Here is a 27,698-nt window from a genome sequence, read left to right as displayed (position 1 = left end):
TTACAAAAACCTTCTCCCCCATTGTGGTTTCCCTTTTCCCTTTCCTAAGGGTGTCTTCTGAGAAGCAAAACTTCTTAAATTTTTAAAAATGTTATTGTGTTGTGGTAAGACTCTTAAATGAAACCTATTCTCCAGAAATGTTTAAGTATACAATACAGTATCCTTAACAACAGAGACAATGTTGTACACAGCAGATCTCTAGAACTTATTCATCTTGCATAATTGAGACTTGATTCTCATTGATTAGCAGCACCCAAATTTCCCCTCCCTGCAACCTAAGGCAACCACCATACTACTCCTTGTTTCTGTGAGTTTCACTATTTTAGATACCTTATATAAGTGGAATCATGCAGTCATTTGTTCTTCTGTGACTGGCTTATTTCACTTAGAATAACGTCCCCAAGGTAAATCTATGTTGTCACATATGCAGAACTTCCTCTTTTTCATGGCTGGACAACATTCGATTGTATGTATATACAACATTTTCTTTATTCATCCATTGACGTACATTTAGTTTGTAACCATATCTTGGCTATTGTAAATAGTGCTGCAATGAATTTAGGAATACTAATATTCCTTTGAGACCCTGATTTCAATTCTTTGGGGAAAATATCCAGAAGTGGAATTCCTGAATTATATAGCATTCTATTTTTAATTTGTTGAGGACTCTACAGCAGTTTTACATAGTGAGTGCAATATTTTTTATTTTATTTTATTTTATTTTATTTTATTTTTTATTGTTATGATAGATTACAACCTTGTGAGATTTCAGTTGTACATTTTTGTTAGTCATGTTGCGGGTACACCTCTTCCCCCTTTGTGCCCTCCCCCCACCCCCCCTTTTCCCTGGTAACCACCGATCAGATCTCCTTGTCAATATGTTAACTTCCACCTATGAGTGGAGTCATATAGAGTTCGTCTTTCTCTGACTGGCTTATTTCACTTAACATAATACCCTCGATGTCCATCCATGTTGCTGTGAATGGGCCAATTTTGTCTTTTTTTTATGGCTGAGTAGTATTCCATTGTGTATATATACCATATCTTCTTTATCCAATCATCAGTTTCTGGGCATGTACATTGGTTCCACGTCTTGGCTATTGTAAATAATGCTGCGATGAACATAGGGGTGCAAGGGACTCTTGGGATTTATGATTTCAGGTTCTTAGGATAGATACCCAGTAATGGGATGGCTGGGTCATAGGGTATTTCTATTTTTAACTTTTTGAGAAATCTCCATACTGTTTTCCATAATGGCTGTACCAGTTTGCATTCCCACCAACAGTGTATGAGGGTTCCTTTTTCTCCACAACCTCTCCAACATTTGTCGCTCTTGGTTTTGGATGTTTTTGCCAATCTAACGGGTATAAGGTGATATCTTAAGGTAGTTTTGATTTGCATTTCCCTGATTAGCGATGATGAACATCTTTTCATGTGTCTATTGGCCATATTTATATCTTCTTTTGAGAAATGTCTGTTCATGTCCTCTGCCCATTTTTTGATCGGGTTGTTTGTTTCTTTGTTGTTAAGCCGTGTGAGTTCTTTGTATATTATGGAGATTAACCCTTTGTCGGATAAGTGGCTTGTAAATATTTTTTCCCAATTAGTGAGCTGTTTTTTTGTTTCAATCCTGTTTTCCCTTGCCTTGAAGAAGCTCTTTAGTCTCATGAAGTCCCATTTGTTTATTCTTTCTATTGTTTCCCTCAACTGAGGAGTTATAGTGTCCAAAAAGATTCTTTTGAAACTGATGTCAAAGAGTGTACTGCCTATATTCTCTTCCAGAAGACTTATTGTTTCAGGCCTAATCTTTAGGTGGTTGATCCATTCTGAGTTTATTTTGGTGTGTGGTGAAAAAGAATGGTCAATTTTCAATCTTTTGCATGTGGCTGTCCAGTTTTCCCAGCACCATTTGTTGAAGAGACTTTCTTTTCTCCACTGTAGGCCCTCTGCTCCTTTGTCGAAGATTAGCTGTCCATAGATGTGTGGTTTTATCTCTGGGCTTTCAATTCTGTTCCATTGATCTGTGGACCTGTTTTTGTACCAGTACCATGCTGTTTTCATCACTGTAGCTTTGTAGTATGTTTTGAAATCGGGGATTGTGATTCCGCCGGCTTTGTTTTTCTTGCTCAGGATTGCTTTAGCAATTCGCGGTCTTCTGTTGCCCCATATGAATTTTAGGATTCTTTGTTCAATTTCTGTGAAGAATGTTCTTGGGATTCTGATTGGGATAGCATTGAATCTGTAGATTGCTTTAGGTAATATGGACATTTTAACTATGTTTATTCTTCCAATCCACGTGCATGGAATGTCTTTACATCTCTTTATGTCGTCGTCAATTTCTTTCAAGAAAGTCGTGTAGTTTTCATTGTATAGAACCTTCACTTCCTTGGCTAAATTTATCCAAGGCATTTTATTTTTTTCCTTGCGATTGTGAATGGGATTGAGTTCTTGAGTTCTTTTTCTGTTAGTTCATTGTTAGTGTATAGAAATGCTACTGATTTATGTATGTTGATTTTATACCCTGCTACTTTGCTGTAGTTGTTGATTATTTCTAATAGTTTTTCTATGGATTCTTTGGGGTTTTCTATATATAAGATCATGTCGTCTGCAAACAGCGAGAGTTTTACTTCTTCATTACTCGGATTCCTTTTATTTCTTTTTCCTGCCGAATTGCTCTGGCCAACACATCCAGTACTATGTTGAATAGGAGCGGTGAAAGTGGGCACCTTTGTCTTGTTCCTGTCCTCAGACGGATGGCTTTCAGTTTTTGTGCATTGAGTATGATGTTGGCTGTGGGTCTGTCATATATGGCCTTTATTATGTTGAGGTACTTTCCTTCTATACCCACTTTATTGAGGGTTTTTATCATAAATGGTTGTTGGATCTTGTCGAATGCTTTCTCTGCATGTATTGAGATGATCATGTGGTTTTTGTTTTTCATTTTGTTGATGTAGTGTATCACGTTGATTGACTTGCGGATGTTGAACCATCCCTGTGTCCCTGGTATAAATCCCACTTGATCACGGTGTATAATCTTTTTGATGTATTGCTGTATTCGGTTTGCCAGAATTTTGTTGAGGATTTTTGCATCTATGTTCATCAGTGATATCGGCCTGTAGTTCTCCTTCTTTGTGTTGTCCTTGTCAGGTTTGGGGATCAGAGTGATTTTGGCTTCATAGAATTTGTTAGGGAGTACTCCATCTTCCTCAGTTTTCTGGAATAGTTTGAGAAGAATAGGTATTAAGTCTTCTTTGAATGTTTCATAGAATTCTCCAGAGAAGCCGTCTGGTCCTGGACTTTTATTTTTGGGGAGGGTTTTCATTACTGTTTCTATTTCCTTACTTGTGATTGGCCTATTCAGATTCTCCATTTCTTCCTGATTCAGTTTGGGGAGGTTGTAGGAGTCTAGGAAGTTGTCCATTTCTTCCAGGTTGTTCAATTTGTTGGCATATAGTTTTTCATAGTATTCTCTTATGATCCCTTGTATTTCATTGGTATCTGTTGTGATTTCTCCTCTCTCATTCCTAATTTTATTTATTTGAGATTTCTCTCTTCTTTTCTATGTGAGTCTGGCTAAAGGTTTGTCAATTTTGTTAAGTTTTTTGAAGAACCAACTCTTTGTTTCATTGATCCTTTCTACTGTCTTTTTTGTTTCAATATCGTTTATTTCTGCTCTTAATTTTATTATTTCCCTCCTTCTACTGACTCTGGGCTTTGTTTGTTCTTCTTTTTCTAGTTCCGTTAGGTGTCGTTTGAGGTTGCTTATGTGAGCTTTTTCTTGTTTAGTGAGGTGAGCCTGTATTGCGATGAATTTCCCTCTTAGGACTGCTTTTGCTGCATGCCAAATGATTTGGTATGTCGTGTTCTCATTTTCATTTCTCTCCAGACAATATGTGGTTTCTTCTTTTATTTCTTCAATAATCCATTGTTTGTTCAGAAGCGTGTTGTTTAGTCTCTACATTTTTGCACCTTTCTCTGCTTTTTTCTTGTAGTTGATTTCTACTTTCATAGCATTATGATCAGAAAAGATGCTTGATATTATTTCAACTCTCTTGTATTTATTGATGTTTGCTTTGTTTCCCAAAATATGGTCAATCCTTGAGAATGTTGCATGTGCACTTGAGAAGAATGTGTAACCTGCTGTTTTTGGATGAAGTGTTCTATATATATCTATTAAGTCCATCTGGTCTAATTTTTCATTTAATTCTATAATTTCCTTGTTGATTTTCTGTCTGGATGTTCTGTCCATTGGTGTTAATGGTGTGTTGAGGTCCCCTACTATTATTGTATTGTTGTTTATGTCTTCTTTTAGTTCTGTTAAGAGTTGCTTTACAAATTTTGGTGCTCCTGTGTTGGGTGCGTATATATTTATAAGTGTTATGTCTTCTTGGTGGAGAGTCCCTTTTATCATTATATACTGTCCCTCTTTGTCTTTCTTCATCTGTTTTGCTTTGAAATCTACCTTGTCTGATATTAGTATAGCGACACCTGCTTTCTTTTGTTCATTATTAGCTTGGAGTATCGTTCTCCATCCCTTCACTCTAAGTCTGTGTTTGGCTTTGGGGCTGAGGTGTGTTTCCTGGAGGCAGCATATTGTTGGGTCTTGTTCTTTGATCCATCCTGCCACTCTGTGTCTTTTGATTGGGGAGTTCAGACCATTTACATTTAGAGTGATTATTGAGATGTGGGGGCCTACCACTACCTTTTTATCTCTTGTTTTCTGGTTTTCTTCAATTTCCTTTGTTTCTGGTGCCATGGTTTAATCTATTCTGATGAAGAGCTGCTACTCTCTGTTGTTGTCCTTCTACTTATCTCCTCTGCTCTTGGTTTTGTAGCCCCGTTCCTTTTTTTGATTTTTCAGGAATGTGGGTTTTCCTGAGGATTTCCTGAAGAGGAGGTTTTGTGGCAATGAAATCCCTTAATTTTTGTTTATCTGGGAAAGTTTTTGTTTCTCCATCGTATTTGAAGGATATTTTCACCGGGTAGAGAATTCTCGGCTGTAGGTTTTTGTCCTTCAGATTTTTGAATATATCATTCCACTCTCTTCTAGCCTGTAAAGTTTCTGCTGAGAAATCTGCTGATAGCCTGATGGCAGTTCCTTTGTAGGTTAGTTTCTTTTGCCTGGCTGTCCTTAGTATTTTCCCCTTGTTGTTGACTTTTGCTAACTTCACTACTATATGCCGTGCGGTTGGTCTTCTTGCATTGATAAAGTTTGGAGATCTATTGGCTTCTGTCACCTGAAGATCCATCTCTCTCACCAGATTTGGGACGTTCTCAGCCATTATTTCTTTGAATAGGGTTTCTGCTCCTTTCTCCTTCTCTTCTCCCTCTGGTATACCTATAATCCTTACGTTGCATCTCCTAATTGTGTCTGCTAATTCTCGGAGAGTTTCTTCATTTCTTTTTAGTCTTACTTCTCTCTCCTCCTCTGCCTGCAGCATTTCTATATTCCCATCTTCCAAATTGCTAATTCTTTCCTCCATATCATCGGCCCTACTGTTCAGTGCATCTAGATTTTTCTTAATCTCCTCTATTGTGTTCTTCATTTCCAGTATTTCTGTTTGGTTCTTCTTTATCGTATCAAACTCTTTTGTGACATAGCTCCTGAACTTGTTGAGTTGTCTATGTGAATTCTCTCTTAACTCATCGAGTATTTTAATGATGGCTGTTTTGAAGTCATCGTCATTTAGGTTATATATTTCATTTTCTTTGGGATTGTTGTCTGTGTATTTGTTGTTTTCCTTTTGTTCTGGAGATTTAATGTATTTTTTCATATTGCTTGATGTTGTAGATTTGTGCCTCCGCACAGAGATAGAGATTAGTTGCTCCTTCCACTTGTTTCTGCTGGTGTGGTGGGGGAGCAGCTGTTTATACTGCACCAACCAGGAACCCTATCTGCAGTTGCTAACTGGGCCTGGGCCCCTCCTCGTAGTCACAGTGGTCCTTTGGATTCCCTCTTCTGCCATGGGGGCCATCATGGGGGGGCTGGCAATCCCTTGCCCCGCTGGGCGGGCAACAGCAGCTGGGTGTCGCCTCGCCCTCTGGGATTCTCTCTGGGACTTTCCCAGAGTTGTGAATGCTGGGTGTGGCCCCTCCGCTAATGGCAGACAGAGAGTTTTGTCTGCTGCCCAGGCGGAACTCTGGAGCTTCCCTCCGGGGCCACAGAGCCAGCCTCTGGAGCTTTACCCAGTCCCAGTCCTTTCCGAGATCTCTGGCAATCCCTTGCCCGGCCATGCAGGCAGTGGCAGCCAGGGGGCTGCCACGCCCTCTGTGATTCTCTCTGGGACCCTCCAGGTGCCCTGGACACCAGGTGGGATCTCCCTGCCAATGGCAGGGTGAGACTCCCCACAGGCTCAAGTGTGTAACTCTAGAGTTTCCCTCTGCATTTAGGAGTAATTGCGGGGGGTTTAGGTAGGGTTCTGGTCACCTGTTTCCACTTTCGCTCCTCTGGTGTGTGCTCGCTCCTGCCCTAGGTGTGTGTTGATCTTCTGGGGGCATCCGTTGGAAGAAAGCTGCTTGCAGGTACTAGGCTGTTCGGTCGGGGTCGGAGAGTTTTCATCTATCTCCACCTCCTCCTGGAGGGAAGTCCGTCCGCCTTCCGATGTATAGTCGCATGGGTCTCTCAGATGTCCTGAGATGCTATCTGGATATCCTTTGTTAAGCAATGAGTGTCCAAATAATTGTAGACTCGAAGGGGGAGAGACAAAGAAGACTACTCACGGCGCCATCATGGATCTTCCATGAATGCAATATTTTGCATTCCAACCAACAGTGTAAAATTGTTCAAACTTCTACGCATCCTTGCCAACATTTGTTGACTTTTGCTTTTTTGATAATTGCCATTCTAATAGGTGATACCTCATTGTGGTTTTGATCTGCATTTCCCTGATGATTAGTGACATTGGCCATCTTTTCATACACCTGATGATCATTAGTACGGCATTTTGGGAGAAGTGTCTATTCAAGTCTTTAGCCCACTGTAAAATCAGGTTATTAGCTTTCTTGGTATTGATGGTAGGAGTTCCTTATATATTTTAGCAATTAACCCTTTACCTGATACATGGTTTACAAATACTTTCTCCCATGCAATAGGTTGCCCTTTTACTCTGTTGAATGTTTAACTCACTGTGCAGGTCTTTTAGTTTGATAAGCAGTCCCACTTGTCTATTTTCTGCCGTTGTTGCCCATACTTTTGGAGTCAATCTAAAGAATAAATCACTGCCAAGACCAATGTCATATAGCTTTTTCCCTATGTCTTCTTCTAGGAATTCTACAGTTTCAGGTCTTACATTTAAGTAACCTATTTTGAGTTGATTTTTGTGTATGATGTAAGGTAAGGGTCCAATTTTATTCTATTGCACGTGGATATCCAGCTTTCCAACACCATTTGTTGAAGACACTATCTTTTCCCCATTGTGTACTCTGGCATCATTTTCAAAGATCAGTTGATCCCACAACTAGAAGGACCTGCAGCTAAGATATACAACTGTGTACAGGGGGGTTTGGGGAGAAAAAGCAGAAAAAAAAAAGATCAGTTGACCATATAGGTGTGCGTTGATTTCTGGGCTCTCACTTCTGTTCCATTGGTCTTTATCCTCTTTATACCAGCACCATACTGTTTTAGTTACAGTACCTTTGCAATATATTTTGAAATCAGGAAGTGTGATACCTCCGCCTTTGTTCTTCTTTCTCAAGATATTTTGGGTATTTAGAGTCCTTTGTGGTTCCATGTGAATTTCGGAACTGGTATTTTTGTATTTCTATGAAAAATGTCATTGGAATTTTGATACGGATTTTATTGAATTTATAGATAACTTTGGGTAGTATGGACATTTTAACAATATTAATTCTTTCAATCCATGAACACAGGATGTCTTTCCATTTGTTTGTGTGTTGTTTAATTTCTTTCATCAATATCTTGTACTTACCAGTACACAAGTCTTTCACCTTCTTAGTTAAGTTTATTCCTAAGTATTTTATTTTTATTGGATCCTATTGTATATGGAATTGTTTTCTGAATTTCCTTTTCAGATAGTATATTGTTAGTATAGAAATGCAATTGGTTATCGTACGTTGATTTTGTAACCTACAACTTTACTAATTTCATTTATTAGTTCTAAGAATTTTTTGTGGTGTCTTTAGGCTTTTCTATATATACGAGAATGTCATCTGCAAACAGAAAACATTTTACTTCTCCCTTTCTGATTTAGATGCCTTTTCTTTTTGTTGCCCAATTGCTCTGGGTAGAGCTTCCAGTATTAGGTTGAATAGAAGTGATCGCAGGCATCCTTAACTTGCTCTTGATGTTAGTGGAAAAGCTTCAAGATTTTCATTGTTCACTATGATACTAGCTGTGAGCTTCTCATATGTGGCCTTTATTATGTTGAAGTGATTTCCTTCTACTCTTTTTTTAAATTTTATATCATAAGAATGTTTTGAATTTTGTCAAATTTTGTCAAATGCTTTTTCTGTACCTATTGAAATGATCTTGTCATTTTTATTCTTCATTCTGTTAATGTGGTATATCATATTGATTAATTTTTGTATGTTGAACCTTCCTAGCATTCCTGTGATATCATTTTACCATGGGGTATGTTCATTTTAATGTGCTGTTAAATTTGGCGGGCTGGTATTTTGTTGAGGAGTTTTGCATCCATGTTAAACAGATAATTAGCCTACAGTTTTCTCTTCTTGTGGTGTTCTTGTCTAGTTTTTGGTATCAGGGTAAATGTTGGCCTCATTAAATGAGTTTGAAAGTGTTCCTTCCTCTTAAAATTTCCTGGAAGAGTTTGAGAAAGACTGGCAGAGAATTAAAGAAATTCTTCCTTAAATATTTGGTAGAATTCACCAGTAAAGCCAATCTGTCCCGGGATTTTCTTTTTTCGGAGGTTTTTGATTACTGGTTCAACATCCTTACCTGTTTTCAATCTGCTCACTGTCTATTTCTTCATGGTTTACTCTTGGTTGGTTGTATGTTTCTAGGAATTTATTCATTTCTTTGAGGTTTTCCAATTTGTTGGCATAAAATTGTTCATAGCAAACTTTTATGATCCTTTTTGTTTCTGTAGCATCAGTTGTAACATCGCCTCTCATTTATGATTTTATTTACATTAGACTTCTCTCTTTTTGTGTTAGTTTAGCTAAAAGTTTATCAATTTAATTTATTTTTTTTTGAGGAATATTATCCCTGAGCTAACATCTGCCACCATTTCTCCTCTTTTTGCTGGGGAAGATTGGCCCTGAGCTAACATCCATGCCCATCTTCTTCTATTTTATATGTGGGACACCTGCCACAGTATGGCTTGATAAGTGTTGAATAGGTCCACACCCAGGTTCCAAGCCAACAAACCCCAGGCCACCAAAGCAGAACGAGTGAACTTAACCACTGCACCACTAGACTTGCCCCTTAATTTTATTTTCTTAAAGAAACAGAATTTGCTTTTGTTGATTTTTCAATTGCTTGTTTATTCTTTATTTCATCATATCTGCTTTAATCTTTATTTACTTCCTTCTGCTAACTTTGGGCATAGGTTTTCTTTTTCCCATTCCTTGATGTGTGAAGTTAGGTTACTTAAGAGCCTTCTACTTTTTAAAAACATAGGCCTTTATTGATATAAATTTCCAACTAAGATACTGCTTTTGCAGCATTCCATAAAATTGGTTATGCTGTGTTCCCATTTTCATTTGTTTCAAGACATTTTCTTTTTTTCCTTTTATAACTGAGGTAACACTGGTTTATAACATTATACAAAATTTCAGGTGTACATCATTATATTTCAATTTCTGTGTAAACTACTTGTTTACACCCAAAGACTAATTACCATCTATCACAATACATATGTGCCCAGTCACCCCTTTCTCTCTATCTCCTCTCCCCTTCCCCTCTAGTAACCACCAATCTAGTCTCTGTATCTATGTGTTTGTTGCTGTTTTTATATTCTATCTATGAGAGAGATCATATGATACTTGACTTTCTCAGTGTGACTTATTTCATTTAGCAGAATAACTCAGGGTCCATCTTTGTTGTTGAAAATGCAAGATTTCCTCTTTTTTTATAGCTGAGTAGTATTGCATCATGAGTATATGCATCTTCTTTATCTATACATCCCTCGATGGGCACCTAGATTGTTTCCAATTCTTGGTTATTGTGAATTATGCTGCAATGAATAAAGGGGTCCATATATCTTTAAGGATTCATGTTTTCATGTTCTTTGGATAAATAGTCAGAACATATGGTAGTTCTGTTCTTAATTTTTTGAGGAATCTCTATACTGTTGTCCATAGTGGCTGAACCAGTTTGCATTCCTACCAGCAGTGTATGAGAGTTCTCATTTCTCCATGTCCTCTCAAACACGTTATTTCTTTTCTTGTTAATTATAACCATTCTGAAGGGTGTTAGGTGATAACATTGTCGTTTTGATTTGTATTTCCCCAATAATTAGTGATGTTGAGCATCTTTTCATGTGCCTGTTGTCTATCTGTTTATCTTCTTTTAATTGGGTTGCTTGGTTTTTTTGTTGGTGTTGACATGTATGAGTTGTTTATATATTTTGGATGTTAACTGCTTATCACATATATGATTTGCAAATATCTTCTGCAAAGTGTTAGGTTGTCTTTTCATTTTGTTGATGGTTTCCTTTGCTGTGCAGATTTTTAGTTTGATGTAGTCCCATTTCTTTATTTTTTGTTTTGTTTGCTTTGCCTGGTGAGACATGGTATTGGAAAATATCCTGCTGACATGCTATCTAAGACTGATGTCAAAGAACATAATACTTATGTTTTCTTCTAGAAGTTTCATGATTTCAGGTCTGATAGTCAAGTCTTTAATCTATTTTGAGTTTGTGTATGGTGTAAGATAATTGCCTATTTTCATTCTTTTGCGTGTATAGTTTTCATGACATTGTTTATTGAAAAGACTTTCCTTTCTCCATTGTATATTGCTGGATCCCTTGTTGAAAATTAGCTATCCTTAAATGGGTGGGGTTACTTCTGGGCTCTTGATTCTGCTCCATTGATCTCTGCATCTGTTTTTGTGCCAGAACCATGCTGTTTTGACTACTATAGCTTGGTATCATATTTCGAGGTCAGTGAGTATGATATCTCCAGCTTTGTTCTTTTTCTCAGGATTCCTTTGGCTACTCGGAGTCTTTTGTTGTTCCATAAAAATTTTAGGATTCTTTCATCTATGTCTATGAAAAATTGTTGTTGGAACTTTGATAGGGGTTGCATTGAATTTGTAGATTGCTTTAGGAAGTATGGACATTTTAACTATGCTAATTATTCCAATCCAAGAGCATGGAACATCTTTCCATTTCTTTGTGCCTTCTTTGATTTTGTTCAACAACGTTTTATAGTTTTCAGTGTACAGGTCTTTCATGTCTTTGGTTAAATTTATTCCCAGGTGTTTTATTCCTTCTGTTGAAACTGTAAATGGGATTGTATTCTTAATTTCTCTTTCTGCTATTTCGTTGTTAGTGTATCGAAATGCAACTGATTTTTGAATGTTGATTTTGTATCCTACAACTTTACTGTATTCATTGTTTATTTCTAAAAGATTTTTGGTGGATTCTTTAGAGTTTTCTATGTATCAAATCATGTCATCTGCAAATACTGACAGTCTCACTTCTTCCTTTCCAATTTGGATCCCTTTCATGTCTTTTTCTTGACTGATTTCTCTGGCTAGGACTTCCAATACTATGTTAAATAAGAGTGGTGAAAGTGGGCATCTTTGTCTTGTTCCTGTTCTTAGAGGGATAACTTTCAGGTTTTCACCATTAAGTATGATGTTAGCTGTGGGTTTGCCATATATGGCCTTTATTATGTTGAATTACTTTCCTTCTATACCCATTTTTCTCAGAGTTTTGATCATAAATGGATGTTGGATCTTGTCAAATGCTTTCTCTGCATCTATTGAGATGATCATGTGTCTTTTATTCTTCATTTTGTTAACGTGATGCATCACAATGATTGATTTGCAGATGTTGAACCATCCCTGCATTCCTGGAATAAATTCCACTTGATCATGGTGTTTGATCTTTTCCATGTATTGTTGTATTTTATTTGCTAGCATTTTGAGGATTTTTGCATCAATGTTCATCAGTGATATTGGCCTGTAATTTTCTTTTTTTGGTTGTCCTTGTCTGTTTTTGATATCAGGGTAATGTTGGCCTTCTAGGATAAGTAAGGAAGCTTCCCTCCTCTTCAACTTTTTGGAAGAGTTTGAGAAGAATATATATTAAGTTTTCCTTGAATGCTTGGTAGAATTCGCCAGGGAAGCCATCTGGGCCAGGATTTTTATTTATTTTTTAATTTTTATTATGGTTATTTTTTTGGTGAGTAAGATTCACCCTGAGCTAACATCTGTGCCAATCTTCCTCTATTTTGTATGTGGGTCTCCATCACAGCATGGCCACTACAAAGTGGTATAGGTCTGCACCCAGGAACTGAATTTGGACTTTCAAAGCAGAGCATGCCAAACTTAACCACTAGGCCATGGGGCTGGCCCCCAGGACTTTTAGTAACCCCTGGAGGTTTTGATTACTGTTTCAATCTCCTTAATGGTGATTGGTCTATTCAAAATCTCTATTTCTTCCTAATTCAGCTTTGGAAAGCTATATGATTCTAAGATGTTATCTATTCCTTCTAGGTTATCCAATTTGTTGGCATATAGCTTTTCATAGTACTCTTTTATAATCTTTTGTATTTCTAAGGTGTCCGTTGTAATTTGCCTCTTTCATTTCTGACCTTATTTATTTAAGCTCTCTGTTTTTTTCTTGGTGAGCCTAGCTAAAGTTTTGTCAATTTTCTTTATCTTTTCAAAGAACAAGCTCTTAGCTTCATTGATTTTTTGCTATTTCTTCTTTAGTCTTTATTTGATTCATTTCCACTCTGATTTTTATTACTTCCTTCCTTCTACTGATTTTGCACTTGGCTTGCTCTTTTATTTTCTTGTTCCTTTAGGAGCACTATTAGATTGTTTATCTGAGATTTTTCTTCTTGGTTGAGGTAAGCCTGTATTGCTATAAAATACCCTCTTAGAACTGCTTTTCCTGTATCCCATAAATTTTGCCATGCCATATGTTCATTTTCATGTCTCCATGAGTTTTTTGATTTCCCCTTTGATTTCTTCATTGACTCAATAGTTGTTCAGTAGCATTTTGTTTAATCTCTATATATTTTTCGCTTTTCCAGTTTATTTACTGTAGTTGATTTCTAGTTTCATACCATTGTGGTAAGAAAAGATGCTTGGTATTATTTCAGTCTTCTTAAATTTATTCAGACTTGTTTAGTGGCCTAATATGTGATCTAACATCAAGAATGTTCCATGTGCATTCAGAAAGAATAGGTACTCTACAGTTTTTGGATGGAGTGTTCTGTATATATCTACTAAGTCCATCAGGTCTAATGTGCCATTTAAGGGCAATGATTCCTTACTGAGTTTCTGTTTTGATTATCTACTCATTGAAGTAATGTTAAAGTCCCCTACTATTATTGTGTTACTGTCCATTTCTCCTTTTATGTCTGTTAATAATTGCTTTATATATTTGGTGCTCTTATGTTGGGGTCATAGATATTTACAAATATTATACCTTCTTGTTGGATTGTTCCCTTTATCATTATGTAGTGCCCTTCTTTGTCTCTTGTTACAGTTTTTGTTTTAAAGTGTATTTTGTCTGATATAAGTATTGCTACCCTAGGTTTATTTTCCTTGCTATTTGCATGGAGCATCTTTTTCCATCCCTTCACTTTCAGTTTTAGAGTGTTTTTACATCTGAATTGTGTCTCTTGTATGCAGCATATAGTTGGATCTTCTTTTTTCCAATTAGCCACCCTATGTCTTTTATTGGAGCATTTAGTCCACAGACATTTAAAGTAACTATTGATAAGCATGTACTTATTGTCATTTTATTTTTTTTCTCAGTGTTTTACTGGTTCTTCTCTTGCTCTGTTCCTCTGGGGTTTCATGACTTTCTTTACTATTATGTTTGGGTTCCTTTCTCTTAACTTTTTCTGTATTTATTGTAGGTTTTTGGTTTGGGATTACCAGGGGTTTCATATATAATAACCTACATATAGTTACTAATCTATATTAACTTGATGGTCTCGTATGTTTGACCTCTTGCTGAAAGCTCTACTCTTTTACCCCCTCCCACATTTTATGTTTATTTCATATTTGACCTCTTTTCTTGTATGTGTGTATCCATTAACCTCTTATCATGGAAGTAGATAATTTTAGTACTTTTGTCTTTTGACTTTCATATTAGCTCGGCAGGTGGTTGATCTGCTATGATTACTATATATTTGCATTTACCAGGGTTTTTTTTTTTTGATAATGTTTTTATTCTTATTTGTGTTTTTTTCATGTCCACTTAAATAAGACATTTTAGCACTTCTTGTAAGGCTGGTTTCTTGGTGATAAATTCCTTTAAGTTTCGCTTGTCTGGGAAACTCTTATCGCTCCTTCCATCCTGAATGACAACCTTGCTGGGTAAAGTATTCTTGGCTGTAGGTGTTTTCCTTTCAATACTTTGAATATGTCACGCCATTCCTTTCTAGTCAGTAAGTTTTCTGCTTGAGAAGTCATCTGATAGCCTTATGGGGTTTCCTTTGTGTGTAACTTGTTTCCTTTCTCTTGCAGCTTTTAGGATTCTCTCCTTATCTTTATTTGTTGACATTTTATTCATAATGTGTCTTGCTGTGGGCCTCTTTGGGTTCATCTTTTTTGTTGCTCCCTGTGCTTCCTGTACCTGGATGTCTGGTTCTTTCCTTAGGTTAGGGAAGTTTTCAGCTATTATTTCTTCAAATAGATTCTCTGCCTCTTTGTCTCTCTCTTCTCCTTCTGTGACAGCTATAATATGCATGTTAGTGTGTTTGATGCTGTCCCCAAGGTCCTCATTCTTTTTAATTCTTTTTTCTGTTCAGCTTGGGTGACTGCCTCTAGTCGTTCATCCAGCTCATGATCTGTTCTTCTGCCTCATCTACTCTGCTATTGATTCCCTTTAGTGAATTTTCATTTGTAGTATTGTATTCTTTATTTCTGATTGGTTCTTTTTTATATTTTCCAATTCTTTGTTGAAGTTCTCACTGTATTCATCAATTCTTCTCCCAAGAGAAGTGAGCATCCTTCTGACTATTAGTTTTACTCTTTGTCAGGTAGATTGTTAATTTTTGTTATGCTTAGTTCTTTTTCTGAGGATTTGTCTTGTTCCTTTATTTGGAATATATTCCTTTGTCTCCTCATTTTGCCTATTTTTCTGTGTTTACATCTGTGTATGAGGTAGAGAAGCTACATCTCCTGATCTTGAAGAACTGACATTTTGTAATAGATACCTTATGAAGCCTGGCAATGTGCTTCCCTCTTGTCACCAGTTCCTAATGCTCCAAGAGCGTCCCCTGTGTGGGCTGTGTGTGTCCTTTTGTTGTGGTCAGGTTGCTCTTGCTGCAGGTGCACAGGGAGGCTAGGCTGTCCACCTGGACAGCTGGTTGTAGGACTCAGCTGTGTGTGGCTGCTACAGTCCCTTCAGTCACTTTATTGCATGTGGGGACTCCCAGTACAGTTGGCTGCAAGGTCTAATAGCACATTCGTGCTTCAGTTTTTCTGTTAAATAAGTAGGCCCCAGTGTGGCTGCTTTCTAGGCTTAGGGGCGCACAGTTGCTATAGGTCTCTGGCTTGCAAGGCTGTTGCCAGCTCTCTCAGTAGTGCAGCTGGATGAGGCCAACACCAAGTGTGGCAGCACACAATTGTTTTAGGCTTTGGAAGGTGGTGCAGATCCCCTACATGGCTGTTTGACAAGCAAAAGTCTGCTGCAGCTGACAAGCCCCACCACCTACAGGTCCATACACCCTGTCAACCCAGTCCTGCCCCGTGCACGTGCCCCACCCAGCTGGAGTGGACCCATTTGCACTGCTGCAGAGGCTACACACTCCATCAATGCAGGCCTTCCCCTTATGCACACCCTACCCCACAGAGGCAGATCCACTCACCCTGCTGCAGAGGTCCCACATACCCCACCTACACAGGCCCAAAGTTGCCTGAGGGCTTGCTGGTAGGTGGGCCAGTCCCCAGGGTAGGCTGTCCCCCCAGCTGAGCTGGATTAAATTGGTGCTTTAGTGGCTGTGGCAAAGCTCTGTGCTAACAGGCCAGGGGAAGAACTCCAATGGTGTCTGCCAGTATCTGTGTCAGCATTCCCGAAGTGGGTTACAATAATGGCTGCCGCCAATGTCTCAGTTCCTGGGAAGGTGGTTCTATCTGCCTCCTGCCTCCCTGAGATGCACCCAGAACCTATCAAGTGAGTCTCTTTCCACCAAAGCATTGTGCACCTTTATGGTGATTTTGTGTTGCTTTCTGAAGTGGGTGAACTTTTGTATGGGCCCTTTAAGAGCAGGCATTTCTTTCTCTTATGTTCAATGGCTTTTCTGGGGGTATTCCTCATTGTATTTAATAGCCAGCAAAGCCAGATACTATGACACTCACCTCAGTTGTGCTGAGTTCAAAAGCTGCTTATTGAGCCAGCCCTGATTGCCTATGGTTAAAGTTCAGCTTGCTCTGCTTTGGTGGGCCAGGTTTGGTTCCCAGGAGCAAAATCGCACCATTCATCCATCACCAGTTATGCTGTGGTGCTGACTCACATAGAAGAACTAGAAGGACTTACAACTAGAATATACAACTATGTATTGGGGCTTTGGGGAAGAAAAAAGAAAGAAAGGAAGTTTGGCAACAGATGTGAGCTCAGTGTGAATCTTTCCTGGAAAAATAAAAAGCTGCTTACTGTAGCAGAACTCTCCTACTCAGATCTCCTGTTCCTCCAGGGAAAGCTTCATACCTTAAGATTGCTCCCTGCCATGAAGCACAGTGGCTAGAATGTGGCTTTTTCCTCTCCAGAAAGGTATTTCTGCCTCTTCCACCTCTGTCCCTTATTGTGAGGGTTCTTTTTATCCAGTTTCCAGTTCTCTCTCAGGGGTCATTATTCCAAGGATAGTTTTAAGTTTGTTGTGTTTATGGGAAGAGGTGAGTTCAGAGTCTTCCTATGCTGCCATATTCCCAGCCGTGAGTCAAGACATTTTCTAATTTCCCTTTTGATTTTTTCTTTAATCCATTGTTTGTTCAAGAATGCATTATTTAATTTCCACATATCTCTGAATTTTCCAGTTTTCCTTCTGATTTCTAGTTTGCTACTGATTTCTAGTTCCATTCCATGGTGATCAGAAAAGACATGTAGTATAATATAAATTTTCTTAAATTTGTTAAGACTTCTTTTGTGACCTAACACATCAACTATGCTGAAGAATATTCCATGTGTACTTGAGAAGAATGTATATTCTGTTGCTGTTGAGTAAAATATTCCATATACATATTTGAGGTCCATTTTGTCTAAAGCATTATTCAAGTCTGTTGTTTTCTCACTGATTTTCTGTGTGGGTGTTCTGTCCATTATTGAAAGTGAGGCATTTTAGTAAGGTATTGTATTGCTGTTGATTCTCCACTCACTCTTCAATTTTGCTTTATATATTTAGGTGCTCTGATCTTGCATGCATATATTATAATTCTTATCTCTTTCTGGTGAATTAAGCCTTTTTATCATCATATAATGTAAATAATGTATATAATCTTTGTTTCTTGTGACAGTTTTTGACAATATCTGTCTGACATAAGTATAGCCAACTAGAGTGACTAGTTGCATGCTAGATCAAACTGACATCTCTATTCAGACTGGCCCTCAGACAGCCAGGTCTTATCAGCACTCCAAGACAGGCTAGATTGAAGTCAGTCCTCTGGGTAGCCCCCAGAAAAACGTGGGCAACAGATTCATGGTACATCTCATATCCTCCAGGGAAATCTGTGGTTTTTCATTCACTCACTCAGTGCTGAGCCAGGGAGAGGGGTTATGGGGCTATGGCAACTGCCAGCCCAAACCACCATCTCTGTTCTCACTGGATCCAGGTAGCTATATTATGCCAGGTGCCATCAGTGCTCCAAGACAGGCTAGCCAGAAGCCAGTCCACTCGCTAGCCCCTGGAAAAGTTGGGGCATTGGCTACAGGATCCACCTCTTTCCCTTCCCAGAAAGCTGGGAGCTGGGAGGTTGCCTCCTGATCATATGGCACTATGCAAGACATAGGGATTACGTAAAAACATGTCTTGAATTTCCCTACTGGCTTTGGTGTGCTACTTTTGTGCTCACTTGGGGTTCAAGAACCTTTCACCTAGTTTCTGGATTTCTCACAAAGGGAATTTGTCCATGAATTGTTGACTCGGTGTGCTTGTGGTGGGAAGGAGGGCCCAGGGCTTCCTCTTCTGCTATCTGGCTGTCATCATTCCAAAACCTCTTAACTTTAATGAAGACAATTTATCAATATTTTCTGATATGGTTAGTTTGTATGTGTGTATCCTCTTTGAAAAATCTTTGCCTAACCTAAGATTATGAATATTTTTTCTTACATTTTCTTTAGGAAGCTTTATTTTTCACTTAGTTGTATTATCCATCTTGAATTAACTCTTGTTTCTTGTATGACGTAGTGGTGCAAGTTTATTTTTCCTATATAGATATATAATTGACCCCCATTACTGTTGAAAAAATCATCCTTCTTTCCACTAAACAGCAGTGGTGCCTTAAGAGTAAATAAGATGGGTGTATATTGTGGGTCTTTTTCTGGACTCTCCATTTTTTTTTATTGGTCTATTTGTTTATCATTTTGCAGATCCTATATTTTCTGAATTAAAGGAAAGTGTTGATATCAGGTAGCACAAGTTTTCTAAGTTTTTCCTGCATCTTCAAGATTATGTTGACTATTATAATTCCATCTGTTTTCACAAAAATTTTAAAATCAATTTGTAATTTTCCATCAAAAATAATTTTGAGATTTTTTATTTTAGGATTGCATTAAACTACAATTTGAGAAGAATTTATATCTTAAAATATTGAATACACTATATTTCTCAATTGATTTAGCTCTTCTGAAAATTCTCACGGTAATATTTTGTATTTCAAGTATAAATTTCTTACACATAATTCACTGCATATATTCCCATGTATCTCTCTCTCTCTTGCTCTCTCTCTCTCTCTCACACACACACACGACTATATATAGTTGTGTTTTTCAGTTCTAATTTTCTTATTGTTTGTTGCTTGTATAGAGGTAAAGTTAATTTTTGTTTGTTGGCCTTGTATCCAGATATCTTATTACATTCATTTATTAATTCTAATTATTTTGTAATTTCTTAGAATTTTCTATGTACACAGACATATCATCTGCAAACAATGACAGTATTCCTTCTTCATTTCCACTCTTTCTTTTGTTTTTCTTACCCTGTTTTACCGACTGGGATCAGCCATACAATGTTGAAAATAAATGCTCTCAATGGACATCCTCCTGATCTCAGGGAGGAAACGTTCATCGTTTCTCTATCAACTATAATGTTTGCTGTATGTTTTTTTTTTTTTCAGATTCCCTTTGTCACACGGTAGCTTCCTTTCATCACAAGTTAACTGGGAATGTTTATGGTGAAAGGATATTTTTTTCTTCATCTATAGAAATTATCATGTAATTTTTCAGTTTCTCCTCATATTGTGAATTACATTACATTGGCTTTCTAACTTTAAAACAACCTTTCATTCCTAGATCACCCTTTCCTTCCATGGCTATGATATATTATGCTTTACAATATTAACTGGATTTACTTGGAAAATGTTTTGTTTAGAATTGCTAATCAGGAACTGATCCATAATTTTCCTTTCTAGTAGTGCCTTTGTCAAGTTTTGGTATTTAAAGTTAGGCTGGCCTTATGGAAAACTTGGGAAGTGCTTCTTCTTCTTTTTATATTCTCCAGATAAGTATGGATAAGATTAGTATTACTTCTTCCTTAAGTATTTGGAGGATGTAATAATTTGAATTATTGTTCCCAATTCTTTATTCTTCCTGGTATATGATTATTCATGCAAGTTCTTTGCCAAGTGACTTTTTAGTACTGCCTATTAGAGTGTGGAGCATATCACACACATCCCTTCATTGATATTGAGTTTGGTATGGTGACTTGTTTGTCCAACACAATGTAAAATGATATGATTGAGCAAGTGTTGGCCTAATTTAACTTGGCTCTCGTGTTCCTGATGCATGCCACGGAGAGTATGCCCAGGTACCCACGTTGTGAGAAAGTTTTAAATTATATTTGAGAGAACTTTATTTTATATAGGCATAATCATATTTGCAATTTTTCTCTATTCTATTTTGGCAAAGACATGTTTTTGGAATAATGTATGTATTCCATCTAAAAATTTAAATTTATTGATTTTAAGTTACTAGTATCCTCTCTTCTGCTAATGCCCAAAAGATCAAAAGTAGGTAATTTTATTACCTGATATCAGTCATTTATATCCTTTCTCTTTTTATTTTGAACTATTGGCTAGCTTTTATCAGTTATTTTAATCTTTTCAAAGAATCAGCTTTTGTCTTTACTTATATTTTTCTGTTATGTTACTTTTCACTTATTTCTGCTCTTTCTTTAATTATCTCTTTCTATCCACTGTCTTTGAGAGCAATTAATTCTTCCTTTCCTATCTTTTTGATAGACATTATAATGAGGAAAAAACAACACTTGCTTGTTCTCTGTCCTATATAATGCATTTCATTGTAATTAAAAGGATTAAAGTGTAGCCTTGCCTAGAGAGTAGAGATATGCCTACTTTTTGTAGAACCTAAAAGAGTGTCGCTTGACAATAGGATTAGAATGCTGATTGTCCATACTTAATAATGCTTCTCTTAAATTTAGGAATTTCTTCAGTTCATAAATGTATCTCAATAATCATTACATGGATATCATAGTCACTGTGAAACTTTGTATAGCAAGGATGAAGAGAGAACTTGAAAAATAATTTTGGATGCTATATGAAACATTCTCTCTTTTTATATTCTATCCATTATTTATTAAGGGAAATTTTTATATGCTGATAATAAATGCTGAATATCTACTTTTGTCTTTGATTATTCCACGGTCTGATCTCTACATTTACTTTCCCAGATGAATGAAAACAGTGAAATGGATGAAAACTCCAAGGTTCTATCTTAATAATTATAAGTTTTTCTGAGATAATAGAATAACTATAAGCACATATGGCATCCCTTATATCAGCCCTCTGCCTATGTGGCAGTGAAAGGTTGTCGAGATATTGCTCTACACTCACCTCACGTTGGGGGATGACTTGCTGCTGCTGCTGCTTTCTTCTGACACAGATCTAGAAAATCGATAAACTTTATTTTAAAGCAGAGAAATTTTAAGTCTTGAACAATTAAGTGACCATTTGAATGAAGAATGTTCTTCAAAGAAACACAGTGACTGATTAAATGAAACATCTCCTTCCAACAAAACATCACCTTGCTTTGTGGATTAATTTCTCTCATCCTTATTTTATGTTTATTCAGTATGTATGTTATAAACCCACATTGTACAGTCAGGCTCCCTGATTCTGGGATATCTCTAACTCCTCAGTCAAACAAGCCAAAACCATAAACTAGCAGTCAAGAATTTCAACTAATTTTTCTATATATTTCTACATATTTTTTCTTCCTCTCATAACACATACTCATGTCTTCTCTTCCCATCAATTCTTGGAAGGTAAAAGTAGAGGTAAATTCTTCTGGGGAAAAATATAGTAAATTATGAATAAGGGGCTCAATAATTATGTTTAAATATTTGTGTAACTGATTACAGATAATATGGTGATTCCACTTATTAATTTGGTCTACACAAAAGTTTCTGATACATTGGAAAGCTATCATTATCTCCCATTTTATAGCGTTGCAGAGAATAATTTTAAGAATATAAAGATTAAATCACTTGCTTAAGATATCATAGTTTTTACATGCAAGATTTAGGAGTTAAAACCAAGTTTTCTCAGGATAAATCTAATTTTCTCCTCATTTCATAATACAGCCTCCAGTCTCCTAACCTGATATTATGAACTACACAGGTAATTTCTAGTTAATAAAATGACTTTACAAATTAGCGATTTGATATTTAGGAAAATAAATATTATGGAGACAGTTTCACAGATATTATCTCTACTTGAAAGAGGTGTTCTAATAATGTTGTTTACCACTGGTCTGAGAGTCTGTGTCTAAAAAACTCTATTTTTTAAAAATTCCCTTGAAATGCAGTATTACCTATTCTCATGAAGCACAGGACAATATGGACTATTTAAACACAGTCAGTGGAATAAGAGCTGCATAAACCTCCACAATACCCTTGGCACTCATTTCTCCACCTAAAGTGATACTGGTGGTAAAATGAATAGTATTAGTGATGAATAAAACTAGAAAAAAACATGAAAGACACCAAACTGGTTTGAAATGTATCCCTGGGCCTCTCTTCATATTGCTTTACCTGTAGTCTTATTCCTGATGAAACATGAATACTATTCTTGACTTATTTAATTTAATGAGTAAATATATATATATATATATACCTCTCACTTTCAGTTTCCCCACTGTAGCATAGCTCTTTTATTTTCTTCTGCTTTATTGAAATAACAGCAGTAATGATGAGCACAGGTAGAAAAATGTAGAAAATGAGTTGAAATCGGTGCTTTGGAAGACTGGATCTTTCCTCCAAATAACTTTTACCTAGAATGGAAAATAACCATTTCAAATTATGTCAGAGCTTTTATTAACCACATGAAAAAGTGGATTGGATATCATTATCAACACTACTCCCAAACACTAAACATTCCATCCATATACATTATGAATACAATACAATCCAATAAAACTAAACCAACGTATAAAATGGGCTGTTAGTAATACTTTACTGGTGTTTTTGAGCTTTCAAACTTCCACCACATGGTGATTTCTTTGATGGAAGGTAATTCTCTTTCATGAAGCACACATTTAATACTTGCAAACATGTTTTTAAGATCAGCCTTTCTGGCCATACACTGCAGACTGATTTTCAGGTACTTTATTGGCAAACATCAGGTACAGAAAAAAGGATTTTTCTCTGCAGGAGACTGATTCCATCAGCTTCAGCTCCCAAAGGTTTCCCTCTTTTTTCACCACATTCATATTGACTTCAGAAAAAACAGATGAAAGTTTTGAGTACAGTATACACGATATTGCTCATGAATGGAGCTCTCTCAGTCTTGTACTGTTAATTACATAACTCACAGGATTATGCAGTTTCTCCAACCAGCTATTCCACCATAAATCCATACATTCCAGGTTTACTTAGAATAATCTATGTATACATACAAGCATATCCTCCCAAAAACATTTAAAGAGAGAGACTCCTGGCATATTTCTGCTAACAAATTCTATTAGTATGTGTGATAGTTGATTTTATGTGACAATTTGACTGCGCAATGGTGTTCTCATATGTTTGGTCAAATATAATTCTGGGCATTTCTGTGAGGGCTTTCTGGAATGAGATTAACATTTAAATCAGTAGACTGAGTAAAACAGATAGCTTTCTCTAATGTGAGTAGGCCTCATCCAATGAGCTGGAGGTCCCAATAAAATAAAAACACTGACCCTCCCATGAAGAAGAGAGGACTTTTTCTTGCCTAAGGGACGCAAACTAAGATATTGGCTTTTCCTGGGTTTCAAGCCTGTCAGCCTTCAGACTGGAACTACATCATCAATCATCCTGGGGTTCCAGCTTGCTGACTCACCCTGCAAATCTTGGGAACTGTCAGTCTGTATAATCACACAAGCAAATTCCTTACAATATGTCCCTCTCTCTTTCTCTCTCTTCATACACACACACACACACACACACACATGCAAGCACACATACACACATCCTATTGGTTTTGTTTCTCTAGAGAACCCTGACTAATATAGATTCTGGTACCAAGAAGTAGGGTGTTACTGTAATCAATACCTGAAAATATGTGGAAATAGCCTTGGAACTGAGTAACGGGGAGAGGCTGGAGGAATTTCTAAAGTCTAGGATTTTAGAAAAATCCTAGAGTACCATGAAGAGACTGTTGGTAGAAATATGGACATTAACAAAGCTTCTGATGAGGGCTCAGAAAGAAAAGTGGAAAGCAGAAGAGAAATTCTGTATTTTCTTAGAGAATACATAGATAATCAGGAACAGAATGTTGGTAAAAATATATATGTTAAAGGTGTTGAAGCTGGGTACCTGAGGGTTACAATAAATATTCATTAAGGACATGATTACCTTTTGACCTGGTTGCCAACACAGACACAGATAAAAAGAAGTTACTCTTGTTAACTTGGTGCTTTCTTGTTTAACATGAGGGATGACTCAAGGGTCACAAGAATGTATGAGTTTATTTTGCAGAGGAAAAGATTGCCTTTAAGGACGTTAGAATCACCAGATAACCAGCTTCTAGCTGCTGTTGATGCCCAGATGTCAGATTGCCCAAGGGCATATCTAGAACAAAGGAACAGAGATTTCTCCTTTGTTTCTGCAAAACTCCTCCTCTGAAGCCCTGTAGCTCTATAAACCCCCTGATTTCCTCTTTTGTTAAGGTAGATTTGAATCTATCCTCCCACCTTCTCATTTTGACCAACTTGAATAAACCTTTCTCTGTCTCCAAGCATGTCTCAGTGATTGGCACATGAACTTTTGATTAAGAGGTTCATTATCAGTCCTTCTGGTGAAATTTTTTGACAGAATAGGAAGATGCTACTGGGAAAGGAAGAAAAGGGAATTCCTATTATAAAGTGGGAAAAAACTTGGCTAAATTGTGATCTAGGGTTTTGTGGAAAATAAAATGTGTGAGCCATGAAACTGGATAATTAGCCAAGGATATTTCTAAGCAAAATGTTAAAGGTGCAGCATGAGTCCTTCTGATTGCTTAGAGTAAAATGTGAGAGGAGACAGATGAATTGAGAAAATAAGTGTTAAGCAGCAAGGTACCAAAACTTAAAGATTTGGAGAATTCTTAGCCTAGCCACATTGCAAAAAATGAAAAAAACATGTTCTAAAGATAATACCAAAGATGTGGCTGTAATATCATTTTATAAAGAGACTATGCATGTGAACCATCTCAGCAGAAGCCAGGAATAGGGATGAGATTATACCAGAAGAAATACCGCCAAGTTGGACCAAAAGGAATACAATGGGACAATAAAGCTATTTGGCTGCCAACATGTTTTATTCTTCAAGAAAAGAGAATGACCCCTGAAGGTGATTTAGAGATCATCAGGGCTTCCTCTCCCATCACAGGCCTAAGGGCTGTGTCTTTATTGGTTTCAGAAGGTGAGGCCCTCTCCTTGGTTTCAGCTTGCCAGGCTGCTCCAGCCCACTGCCTCACGCATGGGGCTGCTGCAAAGAGTTGTGTGGGCAGGGCCTCTACAAGAGCCAAAGTGGTGAGGTAGATGCTAGCTAGGACTATGGGGTGATGCTGCCACTTCAGTGGGCCTGGAGGACAGAACATGAAGCCAAAGAGGATTATTCTCAAATTTTAAAATCTAATGGAATTTGCCAAGCTAGGTTTTGTAATACTGGGATCTGGTGCCCCTTCCTTCTTTCCAATTTCTCTCTTTGGAATGGGAATGTCTATCCTATTCCTGTCTCACCATGTTTTTTTGGAAGCATATAGCTTATCTGATTTTACAGATTCACACTTGGAGAGGAATTTTGCCTTGGAACAAATCATACCTCAAGTCTCACCCATACCTAATTTAGATGACACTTAGATGAAACTTTTTGCCTGCAGTTGATACTGGAATGGGGTAAGATTTCTGGAGCTGTTGAGATGAAGTGAATGTATTTCACATACCAGGAGGACATAACTTTGAGGTGGCCAGAGGATGGAATGTTATGGACTGAATTCTGTTTCCCTAAAATTCAAAGCCCTAACCCCTAACGTGATGGTATTTGGAGATGAGGGCTTTGGGAGGTAATTAGGGTTAGGTGAGGTTATAAGAGTGGGGTCTGATGGGACTGATCTTCTTATAAGAGGAGGATGAGAGACCATAGAGTTTTCTCTCTTCACACACGGAGTAAAGGTTATCTGCAAGCCCAGAAGACAGCTCTCACAGAAACCAATTTGCCAGCACCTTAATAATGGATTTCTAGGCTCTACAACTGTGAGAAAACAAACTTCTATTGTTTAAGACATCCAGTCTGTGCTATTTTGTTATGCAGCCCAAACAGACTAAAATGGCGTGTTTTCATGAAAGACTGGATGAGGTCTTTCATTCCCCAGGGCATCCCTTGAAGGGAGAAATAGTTGCAGAACTCCTGTTAAAACTTTCCTTCCCAGCAACGTTCACTACCTAATAGTCTAGAAGACTTCAGGCTAGAACACAAGATGGTTTAGTATTAAAAAACCTTTAAAGGCAATATAAGAAACAATATTATCAGTTCAACAGATGCCATACATATTTAATAAAACCCAAAAGACACTCCTGATTTTAAATAAAATTGAAAGAGATAAGTATTTCCTAAACAAGATAAACATATTGAATCAAAAGCATCAGTCTTTTCATGATAAAATATTAGAGGTTTTCCTTGGAGTAAAGTAATGATAACCTCTCTCATGATTAGTTCTTTTTATTCTGAATGGATTACCTAATACAGTTATGAGATGGGGGAGGGAGATTAACTGAAGAAGAAAGAGAAATTATTATGATTAAAAAGATATGGCAAAATTATTATTAAATGCAGTTACATCATCTAAAAAAAATCAACTGTCCCAAAAATCAGCTAAAGACTTTTGAAAATAGTGATATTCCATTAATTAAACATATACACAAAAATCAGTATGTTTCCTATATGTAAAAAGTAGAAAATTAAAAAAAAATGACAGAAATGACATTAAAATTAAAATTAAAAAAACAATGACAGATCTTCATATATGAATTTTCAACAAAACAATAGCATTCTTAGGAATGAAAAGGGTAATTTCTGATCTATAGATCCTGCTATAGCTGTAGAGAGATCAAAACTACAATGATTTATCACTTTATACCTGCTAGGATGCCATTATGAAAAAAAAGTAAGTGTTGATGAAGATGTGGAGAAATATGAACCCTTCTGCATTGCTGGTGGGAATGTAAAGTGATGCATCCTCTATGGGAAAAAGTATGGTGTTTCCTCAAAAAATTAAACAGAGTTACCACATTATCCAGTAATTCCAAATCTAGGTATATAGCCAAAAGTATTGAAAGTATGGACTCAGATATTTGTACACACATGTTCATAGCAGCATTATTCACAATAACTAAAACTTGGAAGCAACCCAATGGATAAACAAATGGATCCATTGTTTATCCAAATGACTGGATAAACAAAATGTGTATACATGCAATGAAATATTATTCAGCCTTAAAAAGGGATGAAATTTTGACACATGATACAACATGGATAAACTTTAAGGACATTATGCTAAGTGAAATAAGCTAGACACAAAAGGACAAATACTGTATGATTCAACTTATAGGAGGTATCTGAAGTAGTCAAATTCATAAAGGTAGAAGGTAGAAGGGTGGTTACCAGGGACTGGAGGAAAGAGGAATGAGGAGTTATTGTTTAACAGGTATAGAGTTTCAGTTTTGCAAGATGAAAAGAGTTCTGGAGATGAATAGTGGTTGCAAAACAATGCACAATAATGTATTTAATTCCACTGAATTGTACACTTGAAAAATGATTAAAAAGGTAAATTTTATGTTTTTTGTATTTTACAATTAAACATAGCTATATAAGTATGTATTATGTTATAAAAGGTCAAA

At 36.9% G+C, this 27,698-nt stretch overlaps 1 protein-coding gene across 1 annotated transcript in view; it reads right to left on the bottom strand.

The window, feature by feature from the left end:
* Window positions 1-27,698, bottom strand: part of LOC106836908 (disintegrin and metalloproteinase domain-containing protein 5-like) — a 186,217-nt gene that overhangs the window by 13,538 nt on the left and 144,981 nt on the right. Inside the window, exons 20-22 of the mRNA XM_070499711.1 lie at window positions 26,219-26,243; window positions 22,460-22,594; window positions 21,179-21,229 (exon numbers count right to left, since the gene is read on the bottom strand). Of these exons, the coding sequence (XP_070355812.1) occupies window positions 21,179-21,229; window positions 22,460-22,594; window positions 26,219-26,243 (211 nt within the window). The remainder of the gene's footprint in view (window positions 1-21,178; window positions 21,230-22,459; window positions 22,595-26,218; window positions 26,244-27,698) is intronic.

The sequence above is a fragment of the Equus asinus genome, chromosome 27 (assembly GCF_041296235.1).
Source record: "Equus asinus isolate D_3611 breed Donkey chromosome 27, EquAss-T2T_v2, whole genome shotgun sequence".
NCBI lineage: Eukaryota > Metazoa > Chordata > Mammalia > Perissodactyla > Equidae > Equus > Equus asinus.
This window is presented reverse-complemented; position numbering and strand designations above follow the sequence as displayed.